General features: G+C 40.4%; 2 protein-coding genes across 2 annotated transcripts in view; one reads left to right on the top strand and one right to left on the bottom strand.

The window, feature by feature from the left end:
• Positions 1-7,495, top strand: part of shtn1 (shootin 1) — a 26,728-nt gene extending 19,233 nt beyond the window's left edge. The window contains exons 10-15 of the mRNA XM_078799259.1: positions 807-960; positions 1,532-1,646; positions 3,337-3,455; positions 4,241-4,341; positions 6,075-6,125; positions 6,647-7,495. Of these exons, the coding sequence (XP_078655385.1) occupies positions 807-960; positions 1,532-1,646; positions 3,337-3,455; positions 4,241-4,341; positions 6,075-6,125; positions 6,647-6,766 (660 nt within the window). The 3' untranslated portion in view covers positions 6,767-7,495. The remainder of the gene's footprint in view (positions 1-806; positions 961-1,531; positions 1,647-3,336; positions 3,456-4,240; positions 4,342-6,074; positions 6,126-6,646) is intronic.
• An 899-nt stretch (positions 7,496-8,394) lies between these two features.
• eno4 (enolase 4) lies at positions 8,395-19,748 on the bottom strand. The gene is made up of 13 exons (XM_078798822.1): positions 19,393-19,748; positions 18,717-18,845; positions 17,954-18,138; positions 17,430-17,560; positions 16,005-16,174; positions 15,794-15,922; positions 14,451-14,519; positions 13,153-13,317; positions 12,927-13,052; positions 10,300-10,474; positions 10,105-10,166; positions 8,771-8,888; positions 8,395-8,522 (listed from the first exon to the last, which is right to left on the bottom strand). Exons 1-13 carry the CDS (start codon positions 19,606-19,608, stop codon positions 8,464-8,466), a joined length of 1,734 nt encoding a protein of 577 aa, XP_078654948.1. The 5' UTR covers positions 19,609-19,748; the 3' UTR covers positions 8,395-8,463.
• Between the last annotated feature and the right edge of the window lie 1,982 nt (positions 19,749-21,730).

Raw genomic sequence — 21,730 nt, 5'->3', positions numbered from 1 at the left:
ACATGACACAGTACTTCTTGCATGACAGTTTCTTTATTTCTCTGTTTATGTCTTAGTTTTTAGCACAGGGACATTTTGGTTTCAAAACAAACAAGCAACATGGTTAGTTTGGAGCTCATTTTTGTCCCACATGGGGTACATACTAACTTTTTCAAGGGACCAATTTACCTATCTCATGATATTCATTCATTCATTTTCTAATGCTTATCTTTAAGAGGGTTAAGGGGATGCTGGAGCCTATCCCAGCTGTCTTGGGGCGAGAGGCGGGGTCCACCCTGGCTGGGACTGGTGGCCAGCCAATCACAATTTGACAATTTGGAGTCACCAATTAACCTAGCATGTTTTTTTTGGAATGTGGGAGGAAACCGGAAAACATGCAAACTCTACACAGAGATGCCTGAGGGTGGAATTGAACCCTGTGTGTAGCTGTGAGGTCAGCACGCTAACCACACGACCACTGTGCAGCTGGCCTAACAATGTAAATACCAATAATAATAACGTTGCTGTAGCTTGGTTCATATGCAGCTCACATGATGGAGCCTTCTTGTTTTTTGTTTTTTTTTGGGGGGGGGGCGTTAAGGTAATGTAATGTAAGCTAATGTCCAAACTGCCATCAAGCGACCAGATACTTCAGTGAGATATTAGATACTATATATCACTTCTAATTACACAAGTTTTGACTAATAATATACCATAGTCTACCACCAATCAATGTGTACTATCACAAAGAGACTCTCACTTCAGTCCTACTACTGTAGTAAAAGTACACAGTATCAGGTAGAAGATGCATCCTTGCATGTGCTCAGATCAAGCTGCTGGAGGACAGACTGAGGAGCAGCCAGCCCGAAAAGGAGCTGACAGCCCTGAGGTGGAAACTCCAGCTGGTTGAGGAGGAGAAGCGCCAGTGCAGCGACACGTGCTCCAAGGCCCAGGCAGAGGTCCAGCATCTGAGCTCGACAGGTAAGAACCTCTCTTTCCATCCATGGAGATGAAATCATCACACAGGAACATCAGCAGCACTGACCCCCAACCTGACACCCCGGCCTGGAGGAACCGTCCACATGGACACAACGTCTTTTCTTCTAGTCCTCAACCTTGTAGTCCCAATCATCACGTGACTACTATCAGGAGAACCAGAGAATAGAGGGGGGAGGAGCCACCTGCTGTAGCCCAGCAAGGTGCACCGTATTCGGGCACACGCTCCGAGCAGCCGCTGTGCCACCATGGAGGTCTCTGGCAAAGCTTTTATTACTTTTCAAACACTGATGTTGGAGTTTCAGGTGGCTCATAAGGGGTGCTTGATTTGCTCACCTGCACAGTAAACTTGCCTCATTGGATCGTTTTTTATTATTATTATTATTATTTATTATGGGCTATGAGATTATAGTCACATCCTGGTTGGGAAAAAGTGAATGAGTTTAGTTAGTAGTTTGCTGGGCCAGTGGAAGGAATTGTCATAATCATAATCATAGTGTGTTTATGAAATATGAAGTCATGACTGACTCGGTGAATGTATCATGTGATTGCTCAGTTGAACAACTTGAGAAAAAACTGCAAGCAGCGACCAAGCCGCCACTGCCTCCTGCCCCTCCTCCACCTCCTCCTCCGCCTCCTCCTCCAGCCTTAGCAGCGTCCAACCCACTCAGGTAAATCTACTTTTTTTTTCACATGCGACATTGTCGCAAACGTATTAAAAAGAGCACACACCGCAGCCATCTTTACTTGGGTAAACATACGACGTGTGATGCTGAGCCTTGCATGAACATGAACCCGTCTGGTCAGTTTGGGTCACATCAACGACCCATTCTGGCCCTCGCTCCTTATCTTTAATAACTATCTAGTATTTTTGTGCCCAGGGGACTTTGGAATTGTCCTAACCCTTATTAGCACCCCTGGCCAATTTCACTAAAATAAATAAAGGATGAAAGGATGGATGGAAATAAAGGATGGATGGATCAATGGAAATAAAGGATGGATGGAAATAAATAAATAAAGGATGGATGGATGGGTGGAAATAACAAAAAGGATGGATGGATGTAAATAAAGGATATATGGAAATAAATAAAGGATGGGTGGAAATGAAAAGGGATGAATGGATGGATAATGTTAATAAACAAATAAAAGGATGGATGGATAGATGGATGTAAATAAAGGATATATGAAAAAAATAAAGGATGGATGGATGTAAATAAAGGATATAAGGATATATGGATATATGAAAAAAAATAAAGGATGGATGGATGTAAATAAAGGATATATGGATGGAAAAAATAAAGGATGGATGGGTGGAAATAAAAAAGGATGATGGATGTAGATAAAGGATATATGGATGGGGAAAAAAAGGATGGATGGATGGATGATGTTAATAAACTAATACAGGATGGATGTAAATAGAAAAGGATGAATGAATGGAAATAAAGGACGGATGGAAGAATATAAGGATGGATCAATGGAAATAAATAAAGAATGGATGGAAATAAATAAAGGATGGATGGTTGGGTGGATGGAAATAAAAGATATATGGAAATAAAGGATGGGTGGAAATGAAAAGGGATGAATGGATGGATGTAAATAAAGGATATATGGATATATGGAAAAAATAAGGATATGTGGAAAAAATAAAGGATGGATGGATGTAAATAAAGGATATATGGATGGAAAAAATAAAGGATGGATGGGTGGAAATAAAAAAGGATGGATGGATGATGTTAATAAACAAATAAAGGAGGGATGAAAATAAAGGATGGATGTAAATAAATAAAGGATATATGGATGGGTGGAAATAAAAAGGATGAATGGATGGTTAATGTAAATAAAAAAATAAAGGATGGATGAAAATAAAGGATGGATGTAAATAAATAAAGGATATATGGATGGTTAATGTAAATAAAAAAATAAAGGATGAATGAAAATAAAGGATGAATGGATGGATGATGTAAATACATAATAAAGGATAAATGCAAATAAAGGCTGGATATAAGGTAGTAAGTGTCCACGTCCACGTCCACGTCCACGTCCACGTCCTCCCTGATATATGTGAAGGTTGGGGTGGCGTACGTCCCACCTGTACCCCACGGAAGGGTACATTTGGCAGGGAGCTGCTTGGGGAAAGGTCAAAGAAAATGAGTTGGAAAATGTGTCACGTCAATTTCCCAGCAACCCCCAACCCCCCCACGCTCCTCGTAACACACAGCACCTTCTTTCCTCCTGAGAGCATCTGGTTGACAAAATCCTCAGAGCGTCCACAAAGGCGGCAGGACGGGCGGCCATGTTTACTTGTAGAAAGACACGTTGCCGTCACCTGACACACAAACGCACGCGACGTTTCCTCATCAGACGTATCTGGGATGTCATCATCCTGACGTCTGCTTCTTCTTGCAGCTCCCTGCTGTCCTTGTTGGCACACAGACAAATGACAAGCGGCCATGCTGGCCAGAAGCCATCTTCAACACTTGGTAGGTAGGACTGCTGTTGGGGTTTGGGGGGTAGGGGGGGGTTGGGGTTAGGGTTAGGGACTGGGGGCCGAAGTTAGGGTTTGGGTTTGGATAGACGGAAACAGAGTAGAGGATGTTTTAGCCGCATTAAAGAAGAAAGATGTTATTTTTGAAGGTTGGAAACAATGAATAATCATTTGCTTGTGGAAAAAGGTCTAATATTATGGGAATAAAGTCTAATATAACGCAAATCAAGTCATAATATTATGGGAATAAAGTCTAATATAATGCAAATCAAGTCATAATATTATGGGAATAAAGTCTAATATAATGCAAATCAAGTCATAATATGGGAATAAAGTCTAATATAATGCAAATCAAGTCATAATATTATGGGAATAAAGTCTAATATAATGCAAATCAAGTCATAATATTATGAAAAGGAAGTTGACTACTACTGATGACTTCAGAAGAAAGTTGCCAAGAGTGAAGTCGATATTAATAATAAATAAGTTAATATTAATAATAACATTTCTAACCCCCCCGGTGTAAACAATCCACGATCATGTAGATGATTATGATACCAATGATCACATATTATCACAGATAATATTCCTAGGGTCTGCTCCAAACAAAACCTTCCCAATGAGAACATTCAAGGTTTGAAAATTTAAATATAAAAAATAAAATCTTCTAAAAATAAATTAAAAAAAAGAAGCATAGTAAAGAGAAAAAAGGAGAGTTGTAAATATGTGTTACGCTGATAAATCAAATACAAACGATGAAAATGTGCTGATTGTCTTTAGACGCGACTGTCAGGCAGCAAGCGGTACAGGAGATGATGGACAGGATCAAGAACGGAGTTCAGCTTCGGCCTGTCAGCCAAAGACCTCCTAACAAGAGACAGGTGACCTCTCATAACATCTCATAACCTCTCATAACATCTCACAGCCCTGAATTTACATTCCTATTACCCAATATATAATACTATATCATATTAATTTAATATAGTAGACATGAAATAACACCCCTATGGTCCCCTTGACACTCGTATTACACCATATAGTAGACATAATATGAGATGCAAGATAACCTGGTTACCACCTTCTAAATACACTTAATAATAGAATATTACACTTTCAAACATTATTAAAGCCTTCTCGACATGAAGTAACACCCCTATAGTCACCTTTACACTCCTATTACCCAATATAGTAGACATAATAAGAGACAATAAGACCTAGAAAAGCTGTTTACCACCTTCTAATTACACTTTTCAACATTATTAGAGCCTTCTCGACATAAAATAACACCCCTATAGTCACTTTTATGCTCATATTACCCTATATAGTAGACCTACTATATTGGGTAATAAGACATATATGACATATAAAACCTTCTAATTACACTTTTAAATATTATTAGTCTTCTCGACATGAAATAACACCCCTATAGTCACTTTTATGCTCATATTACCCTATATAGTAGACATAATAAGAGACAATAAGACATAGAATAGCTGTTTACCACCTTCTAAATACACTTTTAAATGTGATTACAACCATCTAGACATGAAATAACAGCCCTATATCCACTTTGTTACCCAATATAGTAGACATAATAAGAGACAATAAGACATAGAACACCTGTTTACCACCTTCTACATACACTTTGTAACATTATTCAAGACCTGTAGACATGAAATAACACCCCTATGGTCCCCTTGACACTCGTATTACACGATATAGTAAACATAATATGAGATGTAAGATAACCTGGTTACCACCTTCTAAATACACTTAATAATAGAATATTACACTTTTAAACATTATTAGAGCCTTCTCGACATGAAGTAACAACCCTATAGTCACCTTTACACTCCTATTACCCGATATAGTAGACATAATAAGAGACAATAAGACCTAGAAAAGCTGTTTCCACCTTCTAATTACACTTTTCAACATTATTAGAGCCTTCTCTACATAAAATAACACCCCTATAGTCACCTTTACGCTCATATTACCCAATATAGTAGACATAATAAGAGACAATAAGACAAATAAGACATAGAATACCTGTCTACCACCTTCTGGTTGTGATTACAACCATCTAGACATGAGGTAACAGCCCTATATCCACCTTGTTACCCAATATAGTAGACATAATAAGAGACAATAAGACATAGAACACCTGTTTACCACCTTCTAATTACACTTTTTAACATGATTAGAGCCCTTTAGACATGAAATAACACCCCTATGGTCCCCTTGACACTCCTATTACACAATATAGTAAACATAATATGAGATGTAAGACATAGAAAACCTGGTTTTACCACCTTCTAAATACACTTTATAATAGAATATTATATATATAGAAAATGAAAATAGTAGCTAGTGAGTACAGCAACAAAGGAGGCCAGGAGAGGAAATGAATGAAGCAAGTATAGTAGTAGTACCTCGGTAGTACAAATAAGAGTACAAGCAGGGCACAAGGTCTGTACAAACCCACAAGCAGAAGAACAACAGACATCCTTAAGAAGGCCAGAAATTGATTGATTGATTGATTGATTGATTTTCTTCACGCAATAATAGAAAACAAAGTTTTCTACAAATGTTGTTCCTTTTCCTTTCTTGGCAGATGGAGAAGACGCCCTCTCGTTCTGCCTTCCAGGAACTTAAAGCAATTATGGTATTGTGGAAATACGCTACATGACATTAGACATTAGGGGTGTTACAGTACGTATGTACATACGTACTGTAACACCCCTAATGGACGCTTCCATTATAACATACAACACATCCACTCTGCTGTGGCCCAGAAAGGTGCACTGTATTCGGGCACACGCTCCAAGCAGTTGGTGTAACTTTTCAAACGTGTCATTTCAGGGGGTGGTACCTTTTTTTTTTTGCCCCTCCCTCATGGGGGAATATGACATGCAGGAGGAAAAAGGAGCGCTTGATTTGCTCACCTCAATGTTGCCTCATTGATACCAAATATGAATATGTTGTTTCCTTTTGTTCACATGAGAGGCAAATAGGGAGTGCACAATAAGACAGGTGACTTTTTCAAGCATAAAAGTGTCCACAAGGTGGCAGTATTGCATTTAATGTGATCTCGCCATGCATCGCTTGCATGTATGAACAGACTGGACAGCAATTTTAACTCATGCAACAAACCTGATTGTGATCTATATTCATATTCATGTTCAGGGTGATTTGACCACAAGTCCTACTCAAGCAACAAGTGCGTCTTCATCCACGAGCTGTGATGAGGAGCTGCAGAAGATCCTGCTCAGACGCTGCCGTGCCCTGAAGGCAACACCACAGTAGTATCTCATCTTGGGTCATGTGACTCCACTGCATCTACTTGATCAGGTTTGTGCTTCAATCAGAATAAACATTTTACATGTCGATCTATCCGTGTGGGAAAGGTTCTCGAGCCATTTCTAAAGCTTTGGGACTCCAGCCAACCACAGTGAGAGCCGAGGGGTCACAAAAGACCCCAAAACACCATGCGGGCCTTGCTTGCCTCAGTTAAGATTGGTGTTCATGACTCCAGATAAGGCAGGCTGTTGGTACTTCATATTCATGACTATAGGGTTGTTATTTCATGTCCAGAGGGCTCTAACAGTGTTTAAAAAAGTGTAATTAGAAGGTGGTAAACAGATATTCTGTGTCTTATTGTCTCTTATTATGTCTACTACATTGGGTAATAGGAGTGTGTAGGTGACTATAGGGTTGTTATTTCATGTCCAGAGGGCTCTAACAATGTAAAAAAAAGTGTAATTAGAAGGTAATAAACAGGTATTCTATGTCTTATTGTCTCTTATTATGTCTACTACGTATATTGGGTAATAGGAGTGTGTAGGTGACTATAGGGGTGTTATTTAATGTCTAGAGAGCTCTAATAATGTTTAAAATTGTATTTAGAAGGTCATGAACAGGTATTTTATGTCTTATTTTCTCTTATTATGTCTCCTATATTGGGTAATAGCAGCGTGTAGGTGACTATAGGGGTGTTATTTCATGTCTAGAGGGCTCTAATAATGTTTAAAATTGTATTTAAGTTATGAACAGGTATTTTATGTCTTACTTTCTCTTATTATGTCTACTATATTGGGTAATAGCAGTGTGTAGGTGACTATAGGGGTGTTATTTCACGTCTAGAGGGCTCTAATAATGTTTAAAATTGTATTTAGGTCATGAACAGGTATTTTATGTCTTACTTGTTCTTATTATGTCTACTATATTGGGTAATAGGAGCGTGTAGGTGACTATAGGGGTATTATTTCATGTCTAGAGGGCTCTAATGTTTAAAATTGTATTTAGAAGGTCATAAACAGGTATTCTATGTCTTATTTTCTCTTATTATGTCTCCTATATTGTGTAATAGGAGTGTGTAGGTTACTATAGGGGTGTTATTTTATGTCTAGAGGGCTCTAATAATGTAATGTAATTGTATTTAGAAGGTCATGAACAGGTATTCTATGTCTTATTTTCTCTTATTGTGAGTGTTATTTCATGTCTAGAGGACTAATGGGTGGATGTCCCACTTTGTTTGTTTGTCATTTGTTTGATTTCCCATTTTTTTTCTCCAGGCCTCGTCCATTCGGTGCGGTGTTGTTTCCCCTTGACACCTGCCCAATTTCTCTAACGCCTGAAACATGACCAGTATCGACCATGTGCTAAGTCATTCACTCTTTGTGCATGTTTGCTAATTCAAGCTTCAGGCTTCATTTAGCACTGAGGTGCTAAATGCCCAGGAGTGTTACATTGCAAATAAAGCCATAGGATGCGGCGCAAGATCTCATGAGATAAAACATGACAATATTACTGTGTTTTGGGCACTCGGCCTGGGACCATAATAAATGAATGAATGAATGCTTCACTTGAGCAAAACAGCAGCGTGATATTACATACTAGTGTATCAAAAGTATGAACATGGTATTGGCGTGTGTGAAGTACTCAGTCTTGCACTAACTGGTATGAAGAATGATCCACTGCACGGATGAAATGAAGACGCGATGTTACTCCTCCGCCTGTGTGGTTTCAATCAACAGCGGAGGGGGGTACTCCTCCTTGGAAACTGTGGATGACACAAAGTAAGAAAGAGAAATACTACGTTTGTGTGTACTTTCCCTGTGGGGCCAACACACAAGTTGCAGAAGCTTTCCTCATTTCCTGTCCCGTCTCCTGGCGTACGGTTAGGCGGCCAATTAACACATCCGAGGTAAGAGAAATACACACTTGTGTGTCACTCCTCACACACTGCTTCCTTTCACGTCCCACACAGAAAGACCTTTGTGTGGCCTCCTCATCCAAAAAGCAACATACCCAGGCTTCCCTGTCGGGCCAGCTCTTCCTCTATACACGCCAGCCTGTTGTATTTAGTCATCCTCTCGCCACTCCACAGACCTCCCACTTTCACGTAGTCCACACCGAGACCCACCGCCTGAAACAAACAACCGCACACACCAGCTGACAAAGACTTGCAATGTATTGAAATAAAAACACAGCCTGCATGTCGGCTTTGCATTAAACATTTTTAAGCATTTTTGTATTTATGCGTATTTCGCGTGCCGCACTTTGAACACCCCTGCTTTAAAAATTTAAATAAAAATTAAACTTGTTTTTCATGAACACGTACCATCTTTTAAAAAAGCTGAAAATGCTTTTTCAGCGAGCTTTGAAATTTGGCACTTTGTTGGGTGGTCCCTGAAGGCACCATGGCCAATCAATCCAAGTCCATATAGAATTACAACATTGACTTACATCGCAATGTCCAAGCTAGCATTTTTATGGGCATACCATTTAGTGGTGGATTTATGCCATAAATCCACCGCACGTCTTACAGTAGCGGCCTACAAAGGGCTGATTGCGACGTAACATTCAGAGCTTCTAAATAAAATAAGTCCAATCAGGAACGTGACTATGTAGCTTGAAGTGGTGGTGGTGGTGGTGGTGGTGTGGCGGCACGGCAATCAGCAGCACAGCGGCCGCTGCGGGCTTCGGCACGAAACCCGCACACACTCCACATGTTGACTTTACACATGCAGCACGGACATCAATGAGAGGAAACTATTCAAGACATTTTTTTTTTGTCTTTGCTATAAACCGGTTTATACCAGGGGTCGGCAACCTGCGGCTCCGGTCATCAGTCTCTTTGTTGTGACCCATTTTCCTACGTTCCTTTACAACACAGCAAGCTAACCGCTAATGTACGTGGCAAGCGCCCTCATATATCCACAAACATGTCGACCATGAAAACATACCACAGAAGCGAATGCTAACATTGCTAACGTTGACATGCCAACACCTAGCATAATAGTGTTTAAGTGAAAAATGTTTGTATAATTATATCAGCATACATACGAGTTCATATTCATGAAAATCTCAAGAGATGCTAGTGTACGCACGGTAGCATGCTAGCAATGCTAAAATGCTCATTTTAGCATGCTTACTGACATGATAATGGTAAGTGTTTATGTATGCGTCTATTCATGAAAATAAATACAAAAAAAATGCCAGTATGCTAACATTACCATGCTAGCAATACTAACACCTAGCATGATTTAAAAAAAGGCTCTTTAGACAGTAAAGGTTGCCGACCCCTGGTTTATCCTGAGTGAGAAACGGCCCATAAAAAGTCCATGATTGAAGATACTTACTATGTCTGCCATGGAGTCGTCACTGCAGGCGTCATTGCTGACCGTCCCGAATATAAGTGAACCTGCAGGACAGAAACAAAGAATCAGGCCACATGATACAAATGCCTGCTGTTGGTTATGACTGAAAAAATGGCCGACTGACTTCTATGGAGCTCAAATTCAGCCCTATTGTTCTTCAACCTGGACGTGTACTACCTTGTTCTTCCGCTGCCATGTGGATCAAGTCGCTGACCGTTATTTCGTTGACGTGTTTTAGGAGACGACCTCTGACACCAGGAAGGGGCGGAGCTTGTGGCTTGTATGTGATGTCAGAGAGCAGTGAGCACGAGTCTCCCATCACGTTGCTGAGCTTCTCCCATTGGTCCGCATCCTTGCAGAGGGCGAAAGCACACACTTGACTCCACAGTATGGTAGATATGCACCTTTTTAGGGGGTTACTCTCCCGGACCACCCAGAAATTGATACGCATCAAGTTATCGATACGCCCATGAACATGTCTGTTTAGCCACAAGTCCTGTCCGATTGGTGCATGACTACATTACCCATCCTGGAGCAGGCTTACATTTATTACATCAGGCTAGTATACAACTGGCAACCTAAACACCCTTCTACCAATGTAATGCTCTACCAATGCAATGCTCTACCAATGTAACGTTCTACCAATGTAATGCTCTACCATTGTAGTATGTTCCCAATGTAATGCTCTACCAATCTAGTGTTCTACCAATCTAGTGTTCTACCAATGTAGTGTTCCACCAATCTAGTGTTCTACCAATCTAGTGTTCCACCAATGTAGTGTTCCACCAATGTAGTGTTCCACCAATGTAGTGTTCCACCAATGTAATGTTCCACCAATGTAGTGTTCCACCAATGTAATGTTCCACCAATGTAGTGTTCCACCAATGTAGTGTTCCACCAATGTAGTGTTCCACCAATGCAGTGTTCCACCAATGTAGTGTTCCACCAATGTAGTGTTCCACCAATGTAGTGTTCCACCAATCTAGTGTTCCACCAATCTAGTGTTCCACCAATCTAGTGTTCCACCAATGTAGTGTTCCACCAATGTAGTGTTCCACCAATGTAGTGTTCCACCAATGTAATGTTCCACCAATGTAGTGTTCCACCAATGTAGTGTTCCACCAATGTAATGTTCCACCAATGTAGTGTTCCACCAATGTAGTGTTCCACCAATGTAGTGTTCCACCTATGTAGTGTTCCACCAATGTAGTGTTCCACCAATGTAGTGTTCCACCAATGTAGTGTTCCACCAATGTAGTGTTCCACCAATCTAGTGTTCCACCAATGTAGTGTTCCACCAATCTAGTGTTCCACCAATGTAGTGTTCCACCAATGTAGTGTTCCACCAATCTAGTGTTCCACCAATGTAGTGTTCCACCAATGTAGTGTTCCACCAATGTAGTGTCCCACCAATGTAGTGTTCCACCAATCTAGTGTTCCACCAATGTAGTGTTCCACCAATGTAGTGTTCCACCAATGTAGTGTTCCACCAATGTAATGTTCCACCAATGTAGTGTTCCACCAATGTAGTGTTCCACCAATGTAATGTTCCACCAATGTAGTGTTCCACCAATGTAGTGTTCCACCAATGTAGTGTTCCACCAATGTAGTGTTCCACCAATCTAGTGTTCCACCAATGTAGTGTTCCACCAATGTAGTGTTCCACCAATGTAGTGTCCCACCAATGTAGTGTTCCACCAATCTAGTGTTCCACCAATGTAGTGTTCCACCAATGTAGTGTTCCACCAATGTAGTGTTCCACCAATGTAATGTTCCACCAATGTAGTGTTCCACCAATGTAGTGTTCCACCAATGTAATGTTCCACCAATGTAGTGTTCCACCAATGTAGTGTTCCACCAATGTAGTGTTCCACCAATGTAGTGTTCCACCAATGTAATGTTCCACCAATGTAGTGTTCCACCAATGTAGTGTTCCACCAATGTAGTGTTCCACCAATGTAGTGTTCCACCAATGTAGTGTACTACCAATGTAGTGTTCCACCAATGTAGTGTTCCACCAATGTAGTGTTCCACCAATGTAGTGTTCCACCAATGTAATGCTCCACCAATGTAATGCTCCACCAATGTCATGTTCCACCAATGTAGTGTTCCACCAATGTAGTGTTCCACCAATGTAGTGTTCCACCAATGTAGTGTTCCACCAATGTAGTGTTCCACCAATGTAGTGTTCTACCAATGTAATGTACTACCAATGTAGTGTTCTACCAATGTGATGTTCTACCAATGTAGTGTTCTACCAATGTCAGGTTCTACCAATGCCAGGTTCTACCAATGCCAGGTTCTACCAATGTAGTGTTCTACCACTGTCAGGTTCTACCAATGTAATGCTCCACCAATGTCATGTTCCACCAATGTAGTGTTCTACCAATGTAATGTACTACCAATGTAGTGTTCTACCAATGCGATGTTCTACCAATGTCAGGTTCTACCAATGCCAGGTTCTACCAATGCCAGGTTCTACCAATGCCAGGTTCTACCAATGTAGTGTTCTACCAATGTAGTGTTCTACCAATGTAGTGTTCTACCAATGTAGTGTTCTACCAATGTAGTGTTCTACCAATGTAGTGTGTTCTGTAGTCGTGTAGTTAGTTCTTTAGTAGTAGTTGAGTAAAATACTGCTGTATTTTTGTGTATTTTGGTAAATCTTTAATGTTCTCTATTACACAGCAGCTACTCGAGCTTTTCTTATGACTGATGACTGATCCCTTAAAATAAAGTTCTACTGGAATGAGACACTGGAGTCCATTTAGTTATCAGCTGGGATGAAAGCCAGTTGGACATACCTCCCTCCTGAAAGGATCGATGAAAGCCACCACTGCTGTGTATTTGCTAACCAGGGTTTGATACATGGCCACGAGCTCATCGGGAGACTTAAAAACCCCCGTTGCAATCTCGTACTTTTCCTTGACCTGAAAGGGAGACGAGAACAGGCAAACATTGGTGGCTTCCCAATGAACTCCTGTGGTCTGATTCAAAGACTGGAACTTGCGCTAGTTTTTCTGAACTCACGTAGTCCATGAGGTCGTGGGCAGCACAGTTGACTGCCAGATGGATCTCGGTGCCCAGTGAAAGTGCCAGATTGTTGCAGGCATCGGAGATCAGATCCAAGGCTTGCTCGGGACGATCATAGTTGAGAGGTATCACTCCGCTGTCACTCGCAACGGCTTGGATGGCCTTGGAGCAAACAAGGTTTGATTTGTCAATTCCATCGACATACACAGGGATTGATTGATTGATTGATTGATTGATTGATTGATTGATTGATTGATTGATTGATTGATTGATTGATTGATTGATTGATTGATTGATTGTGTGTTTACCGCCTTACAAACTATGTGAACAAAGATATAGTCTAATAGTATCAAAAACATGCTAGGTTCATTAGCCACTCCAAATTGTCCATAGGTATGAATGTGAGTGTGAATGGTTGTTTGTCTATATGTGCCCTGTGATTGGCTGGCCACCAATCACGCCCCAAAGACAGCCGGGATAGGCTCCAGCACCCCGCGCGACTGAATGAATGAATTGATAATGGTTGTATATAATTAATTCAATTATTAATTTAATTAAAAATTGGCCAAAAAATTGGCAGCGCATGGCAAGCCACGCCCCTCTGTTATGGCACAGTGTGGCATCCCCACCATGTACCATGTACGTATGTACAGTATCACCAACTCACATACACATCTGTGTGTTCGAGGTGCATTCACGGACACGCGGAACTGTTTATTATGCATGTTATTATGGGTTACTAGTACTATTACTATTTAAGGGATTGTAAGTAAATGTATAGATTTTCAGACTTGGTTGGTACGCTAATGTACAGGTTACATGTAGTTTTCATAACCTTCATACAAAGCCCGCATGGAACAAAAGGGGCCGTACTAAAGTTTGACGGACATTGGTCTTCCAACTTGCAATAATGTAATAATTTGGGGAACGCCACAAAATTGTAAGTCCACTTGTGACCTCGAACTGCTCGGTGCAAATTTGCAATGGCTAAATAAAGGAGTAAAATGTAAGGAATGGCTGTAAAGGAGCCAGTAGGGACTGCAAGGTCCCACTCACACTCTCCGCGGATGAAATTGTGTTGGCCGGTTTGAATGGTTGAATACTCATTTGAACAAAACTCCAGGCCTTCGCCACTGAATTCTTTTGCTGCTTTTTGAAATTTTGCTTAACCACAAAAAGATTAAAATTCTTAGCGTCCCTTGTTTCCCGCCTATTCTGTCATAAGACGTGTAAGAATGCCGTTTGAATAGTTCTGATAGTTGCTATTCTACCAAATCAATGGCAATGTCGCTCACCCCGCCTTTTCCGGAAGTGTTCAATATTCTCATCATTTCCTGCTGCATCTGCATGGCCATTGTGATGATCTGTTCGAGAAAGGTCATAGTTCAGCAACAGACAATGTGGAAAAGTAGTCGCTACAGTGAAAGGGCAATGAAAAAAAAACCCGGTACAGTCTTCCTGGTTCAAAGGGATGTGTTACACCCGCAAACTTAATAAACCACAAACGTAATACAAATCTGCAGCTTTGAATGTAATAATCCCGCAAATGTAATAAATTTCCCACAAATGCAATAAAATTTGACCACTGCAAACAAAATACTGAATTATTACATTTAGTTTGTGTGCGTACATGTGCGTTTTAGTTACAGTATATTATTGTATGTGTGATTTTATGTGTATATCGAGAAATAATCAAAAGAAATAATGAAATATAATAATAATAGTATAATAATAGAATAATAAGTAATAATAATTATATTAAAATAATTGCAATTATCACAATTATGTTATCTTTAAAATCAATTATAATTTAATAATTAAAGATTCCAAGCTGGTTAGCACGCAGACCTCACAGCTAGGAGACCAGGGTTCAATTCCACGTGGGTTTTCTCCGGATACTCCGGTTTCCTCCCACATTCCAAAAAAAACATGCTAGGTTAATTAGCCACTCCAAATTGTCCATAGGTATGAATGTGAGTGTGAATGGTTGTTTGTCTATATGTGCCCTGTGATTGGCTGGCCACCAGTCCAGGGTGTACCCCGCCTCTCGTCCCAAGACAGCTGGGATAGGCTCCATCACCCCCGCGACCCTCGTGAGGATAAGCGTTAAAAAATGAATGAATGAATGAATTAAAGATTAATTTAATGTATTCAAATGATACTCTTTGAATAATATTAAAAAAAAATAGAATTATCTTGTTAAAATCGTCAAAATGACATCTACACCTTGGCCCTCAATAAAATAAAAAAGAACAAACAACAACAAAAACCACAAAGATCATTATTTTGTCTCATATTAAATTTGTGGGAAGTTATTACATTTACAGTTTTTCACTTTCCCACATATGTAATCATTTTTAAATTCAGTATTACGTTTGCAGTAGGCAAATTTTATTACGTTTGTGGGATTATTACATTCAATGGCTGTACTCTGATTATCAGGGGCGCCCAAACTTTTTCATACCACTGTCAGTTCCAAAGGTATTATATTTAGAATGATGTCAAATGCCCCAAAAGCCCCTGAAAAAGGGCCCTAGCGTATAGCGAGCGAACATAATGTGTACATGTTGTATCACTGTCAGTGTATTGAGATACATGTGGATGCATACAGTATGAGATACAGTAGAAGACCGTGTACTTGTTTGACTTGGTGTCCTGCTTTTGGGATGAGTAAAACCTCCTCCAATAGTTTCAGTTTTCCTGGACAAGTCTTCCCACATCTCAGTAAAGTCACCAAAGAGAGAGGGATGTGGAAGTTGTCCTGATCCTGCACACACACACACACACACACACACACACACACACATTTAATCTTGACATGAATGGCTTTACACGCAACATGGAGTCACCTCCGGGTTCTTTAGCATTCTGATGTACTTGTAGAGTGGCACGCCGTTTATTTGGGCCCCGGCTTTGGCCACGGCCAGGGACACCGAACCAATGGCCAAGCATCCAGGTAGCACAGGTTCGGGTGGCTCGGCCGGACAAAATGGCTTCTCTGAAGCGTTGCCTTTTTTTTCTGTGAATAACACAAACATGTTGTCAGGACACTGTTTACTTTTATCTCTTTTTTTGCTTTGTTAGCGCATGAACATTTGAATCAATGTTGATTCATTTTTGAAATGAATGAATCACGATGAATCACAAATTGCCCCATTTCTGCTGTATTTTTAGAAGACATTGTAGATATTAATTATTGTAAATTTGAATGAAGCTGAATGTCTAAATTTCCTAACTCTAAATGTTAGAAAGCCAATAATTTACATTACATTGTGTCACTGATAATGTTCAGCTTTTGAGTGTTGTTTCGTCCTACTGTGTTCAGCCGTCAGTGAACGCACCACAGTATGCCGTTTTGTCGGTTGAGCGATCTATGACGTCTCTGAGCCTTCTTGAGCCTCATCCACCATTTCACAGAGTCGATGCTGTGCGTGAACGCGTGGAGGTCACTTTTTGGCTCCACCGTGGGAGCTGTGCAGTTGTTTGTGCGCCCTTTTTCTTAAAAGTTAGGCTCCCTTGTTCGTTGGTGCTAATGTCAGCATTCAAGCTAACTGTATGACGTCACTGTTGTTCTCGTGAGCGTCATGTTTGCTTGTTGATTTGCCTTTGGTTCATCATTATGTGTAATATGTGTAATATGAGTTACGTTACTTTACTTATCATTTATTTGTCTATTTGTCTTGAGTGTATGTTATTATTTTCTTAAGCCCCCCAAATAATTTGATATTTTTCATTGAATTTTTTTTTACAAAAAAACTCTGACAATTTTCATATAATAGGCCAAGAATCTGAGTTAAAATAAATATTCACATTACCTGTCATTAATTTATAATCATAAATCTGTCCATTTCCCTTTATTTCATGGTGTAAGGAGCCCCTTCACTGCACCATACCCAGTAACCAGCCCCCCCCCCCCCACCCCCACACCCCCACCCCGTCCGTCCTCAGAACCTAGGGACGCCCCTGGTCATAGCATACATTACATCATAGCAACACATTCAGAAGACATACAGTAATCCCTTGTTTATCATCCTTCATTGGTTCCACACACTGCAGTGATAATTTAATTGTTCTATGCTGTAACTATATAACTGAAAAAAATAAATAAAACAATAATAAATAAATTAAAAAAAGAAAAAATTTGCATTTATATACTGGATAAAGGATACTACTTGGTGCAAATTCACTTTACAGCCGGGTCTGGAACCGATGAAGGAGGGATTACTGAAGAAAAACGTTATCACCAAATGCAAGAACGGGCAAGAATACTTTACTCTTCTTGTCTTTCTTCTTATCGGGCGGAGAAGGTGGAATCTCCACCTCTTGTTCGGTGACGGACATAATCTCCTCCTCCATCTTCTTTCTGATTTCTCTCTCCTCCAGGTCTCGGGCTATGAAGAAGTCACTGCAATGTGCAAACATGAACGTGCAACACGTGGAACGTGGTAAAAGAAAGCCGCAGTGATGCAGTGATGCAGGCCGATATAATCTGGTGCATTTTATTACTGATATCTGATATCAGCGTCAGATGGGAACACCGCTGATTCAGGGATAAGATTGTAGACCAGCACAGGACAGGAATGGAGTAGAAGAGCATGAAGAAGAAGCTTTGTGATGAAGACCGGACAATCGGTGCAATCATGGATAAATGAAGAAATGGATTTGTGTGTCCATGTGTGTTGTTTCAGGCGGTAAGAAAATGTAAATACGATACAGACACTGCATCAGCACATTAGCATTAACTCATTTCAACGTAAATGCAGCCAAAGATTCCCAAGATCTGGAAGTGATCCCCTACCTGAGTTTCTGGTCAACCAGTGATTGATCACAGGGGTCGTGTTTTTCTAGCATTTTGCACAGATGTTCAGTGATCCACTGGACTGCAGTCATGACGTGGCGCTCCCTCTCCTCGGCGTTTGCCTGCCAGTCCACACCCGTCTCCTTCTGTCCCAGTTGGCTGGAGATGGCAGCAGAGGATATGCTCTACACACAAACAACCCAGATCAAGAAAACCAGTCATGGACAATACTTGAAATCTGTTGTTCTGCCCATCAAGTCTGGTGCTTGTGTGTCTCCACTAACATTTCAGTAACATTACACAACCTCTTCTGGATGCATTATATTTGTATTTTACTTCATATGTTATATTCATTTGTTTGACAATGCTTATATTTAGGAAAGAAAATTGGTCAAATGTGCTTAAATATGAATATTTTTGGACATATTAGAAGCCGTATTCAATTACAAACAGCATGATTTATTCACAAATATGTTTTTGGTAGGGTGTGGTAGCGTGAAGCCATGGGATTATACTGAAAAACTGTCATTATTTTTGTCAGCATAATATACAAACATTGGGAATGTCTCAGTTGGCATCATGTCAGCCCCGGGAACCAAAGGCCCTGACACATACAAGCGTTCATCTATTCTTTTATGTCCTAAGAAAACACTGACTTTTGAGCCATGTCAAATTATGCAAATTAGACTATAATTCATCTGCCCAACCCCGGAAACAACCGCCACACATAAAAGTGACCATAGAACAGCGGTTGAAGTTTTACCTTTTCCTCATTGCAGATGACGCAGACCACCTCAGCCTCAACGCAGAGTTGTCCTCTGGAGTCATACATGTCCTTCGCTTGCAGTCTGCTGATGAGTGGTGCCGATGACAGCTTTGTGAAATGGTTTGCCTAAAAAGGTCAGAGGTTATAGAAGTTATTATGTACAGTCAAAACAGTTATTTACAGCCTCGTGGCTTGAAGGCTGCTTTTTGTGCTTCGTCGTGACCTAATCGTTGTGGTATCAATGTTTTTGTCTGGTTTTGTTTATGCTTAAATTTAATTTGTAAATAAAACCACGGCCATGTTGAAATCAACTAAACCGCTGAGTAGCTTTTATTCTGAAGACCGGAAGTGTGCAGTGTTTTCCCACTAATGTAACCGGGAGTTTTACTACAATGTCCGCTGACGATCAATACCGGGATGGACGGCAGCCGTGAAACTCGGTCACACACTTCGGCTCTTCACATTAAAAGCGCTGCACTCAACAAAATAAAGAGTATCGGAGGAAATAGCCAACATTAATAACCCATGTGTGATGAATTTACATTCACTCAATAACGTAAATTAGCCCTCACGAAGGGTAAAAACATGCTGATTGTAAGTTGTAAAGTAGCTCAGCTAATTATCTAAACATGCTATTTGGTAAGGAAGGCCAAGGAAGTGAAATTTTGTGGACCAGGTAACCGTAGACGTCTTCCGGGTTCTGGAAGAAAGCTTCCGCGAGGGCGACCTCCAGCTCCTCTGGTACTCTGTTGGCCCGGTAGAAGTCAGCAGCAGTGTTTTTGATGTGGTGGAATTCCTGGTCCTCCTCCGACAGACAATTGAACAGATAAGACATGGTCCTGCTGTCACGTGGACCCCCTCGGACACCTTTGCTGTTGTCCGTTGCCATGGGAGCGGCGCGTGCACGTGACAGCCCGAGACTGGGCGACGTGGTCTCGAGCTGCCCTTTCTCTCGCTGCTGTTCGCTATCAGTGTAAACGTCATTCGCTTCAACTCATTTGGATTTGCAACTTTATAAATAAACTAGAGGTGGGTGGATCTATACAAATATCAATATCAAATGTCGATGCTTGTTTATGTAAGTTTCCTCATTATTCTCAGTATTTTCATGAAGGTAGTATTGTTGCAGGCATTGCCTCGGGCAGCTATGTAGCGTGAACTTGCTTGACCTTTGAACCAGGAAGACGGTCGGTGTTTTGTTTTTTTTTAAATATATTTTATTACAACGGTCGATGTGAAATGTTGAAATAAAGTTGGTTGAAAACAACTTTATTTCAACATTTCCTTCTCTGCTGAAGCTTGCTGAATAAGACATCAACATGAATTTTGTTCACTTATTGTTTTTAGCGTAATGAAGGCATACAAGTTTAGCAATTAGCCCCGCCTCCCTGTTATGGCGACAAATGGCGGCATTGGCGTCTCCACAGAGTTTTACTTAAGAGTTTTACTTAAGAGTTTTACTTTAATTTTACACAGAACTTTACTCTGACCTGAACTTATCAACAGCATTGCAATTCCAACACCATATACTGTATTTATCTGCAACTCACTCGCAAACACGTCTCTAGTCTTCCTCTGGACCACCATGGGAACCACACTTCCTCATTGTCACGCGACGACCGCGAAATGCATTCACGTACACCCCAGAAATGACCATATGTTGATTATTGCATGTGGTCTAAATGAAGAGAAAGACAAACAAAGTCAGTGGACATTCTTGTCACTCGCTGACCTAACTCTTAACGCGGAAGTACGTGATCTGCTGCATTTAAATAAACCCAGGAAATCCCAGAAAATAAACCTACACTGAAAACGTGGCGGTGTCATTGAACGTAACCCTGCATTGCCCATAATGTAAGAGGATTAAAGTGTAATTAAAAGTTCTAGATTAAGGAAATTGCTTGTTTTAAATGTCTGTTTTATCTTTCTTTCAATAAAACAATCTCAAATTATTTCACACATTGTTGCAAATGGTGATTAATAATTGATTAACTCATTTGAAACTGTGATTAATCTGATTAAAATAAGCTAATTATATATTTTTCATGTTTTTTTTATTTATTATGTCAATATATGTTTATTTAATGATTATATTTAGCGTGATTATTTGTTTTCCCTGCAGTGATTATGGAGAAGATATGTGTTTATGTATGCATATGCCTGGACAATGATTGTTTATACACAGCATACCATTTATGAAATATGACTACACAGTTGGCTCAATCATTTTTTCCTTTGAAATGTTTTCGATTTCTGCTGTCTTGTTGAGGTTGACAGCATCACCCACATGAAGGAAGGATGGAGTTATTTTTATGTCCACATTTCAATAGGCCAAGCAAGCAGGAGTGAAGAAAACAACAGAAGATATGCCAGAAAGGAAGCCTTTGTGTCGTGGAAAAAGGTTTGATCTTTGTTCACACACCTCAGACCCGCCATGATCCTCTTTGATTCAAACAATACACCACATCAGCCATGAAAAGCGACTTGCTAGGATGGTTACGATGATTGTGATTATGATTATTGACACACTTTTTTTTTTTTTTTTCCCTCCTAACCTTTTGGAGACGTGAAAAGAGCACAAAGCGTTTGCGTTCAAAGGGGACACCTTGGAAGAGTGCTCTCCAGAGGATGCGAGGTTACATCAGCAGGGTGTCTGCTCTAATTGACATAAACGCTCATGAAATTAGACGCCATGAAAGGAGAGAAACGCCACTTCTAAAGACGCCACAAGTCATTTGGAGTCTCTGATTGGACTCGTTGCGAGTTGTCTTTTGTTGGTGTCAAATGCTGCTTTAGCTGACGGGAAAGATGGCTCGTATCGGTCGTATCGGTCGTATCGGTCGTGCTGGATGTGTGCATCAGCACAAATATGCTATGGAATGAAGAAAGGACACCACCGTGTTGATGGACTCTGGCTTTGATGGAGGGTCTTATGTGCAAGGTTGCCATCCCATGCTGAACACGCAACATTCTTTATGGCTTTATGGTTATTAAAGCATAAAGCATAACCT

The sequence above is a fragment of the Doryrhamphus excisus genome, linkage group LG19 (assembly GCF_037039965.1).
Source record: "Doryrhamphus excisus strain RoL-2023G ecotype Guam linkage group LG19, RoL_Dexc_Guam_v1.1, whole genome shotgun sequence".
In the NCBI taxonomy this organism is placed as follows: domain Eukaryota; kingdom Metazoa; phylum Chordata; class Actinopteri; order Syngnathiformes; family Syngnathidae; genus Doryrhamphus; species Doryrhamphus excisus.
This window is presented reverse-complemented; position numbering and strand designations above follow the sequence as displayed.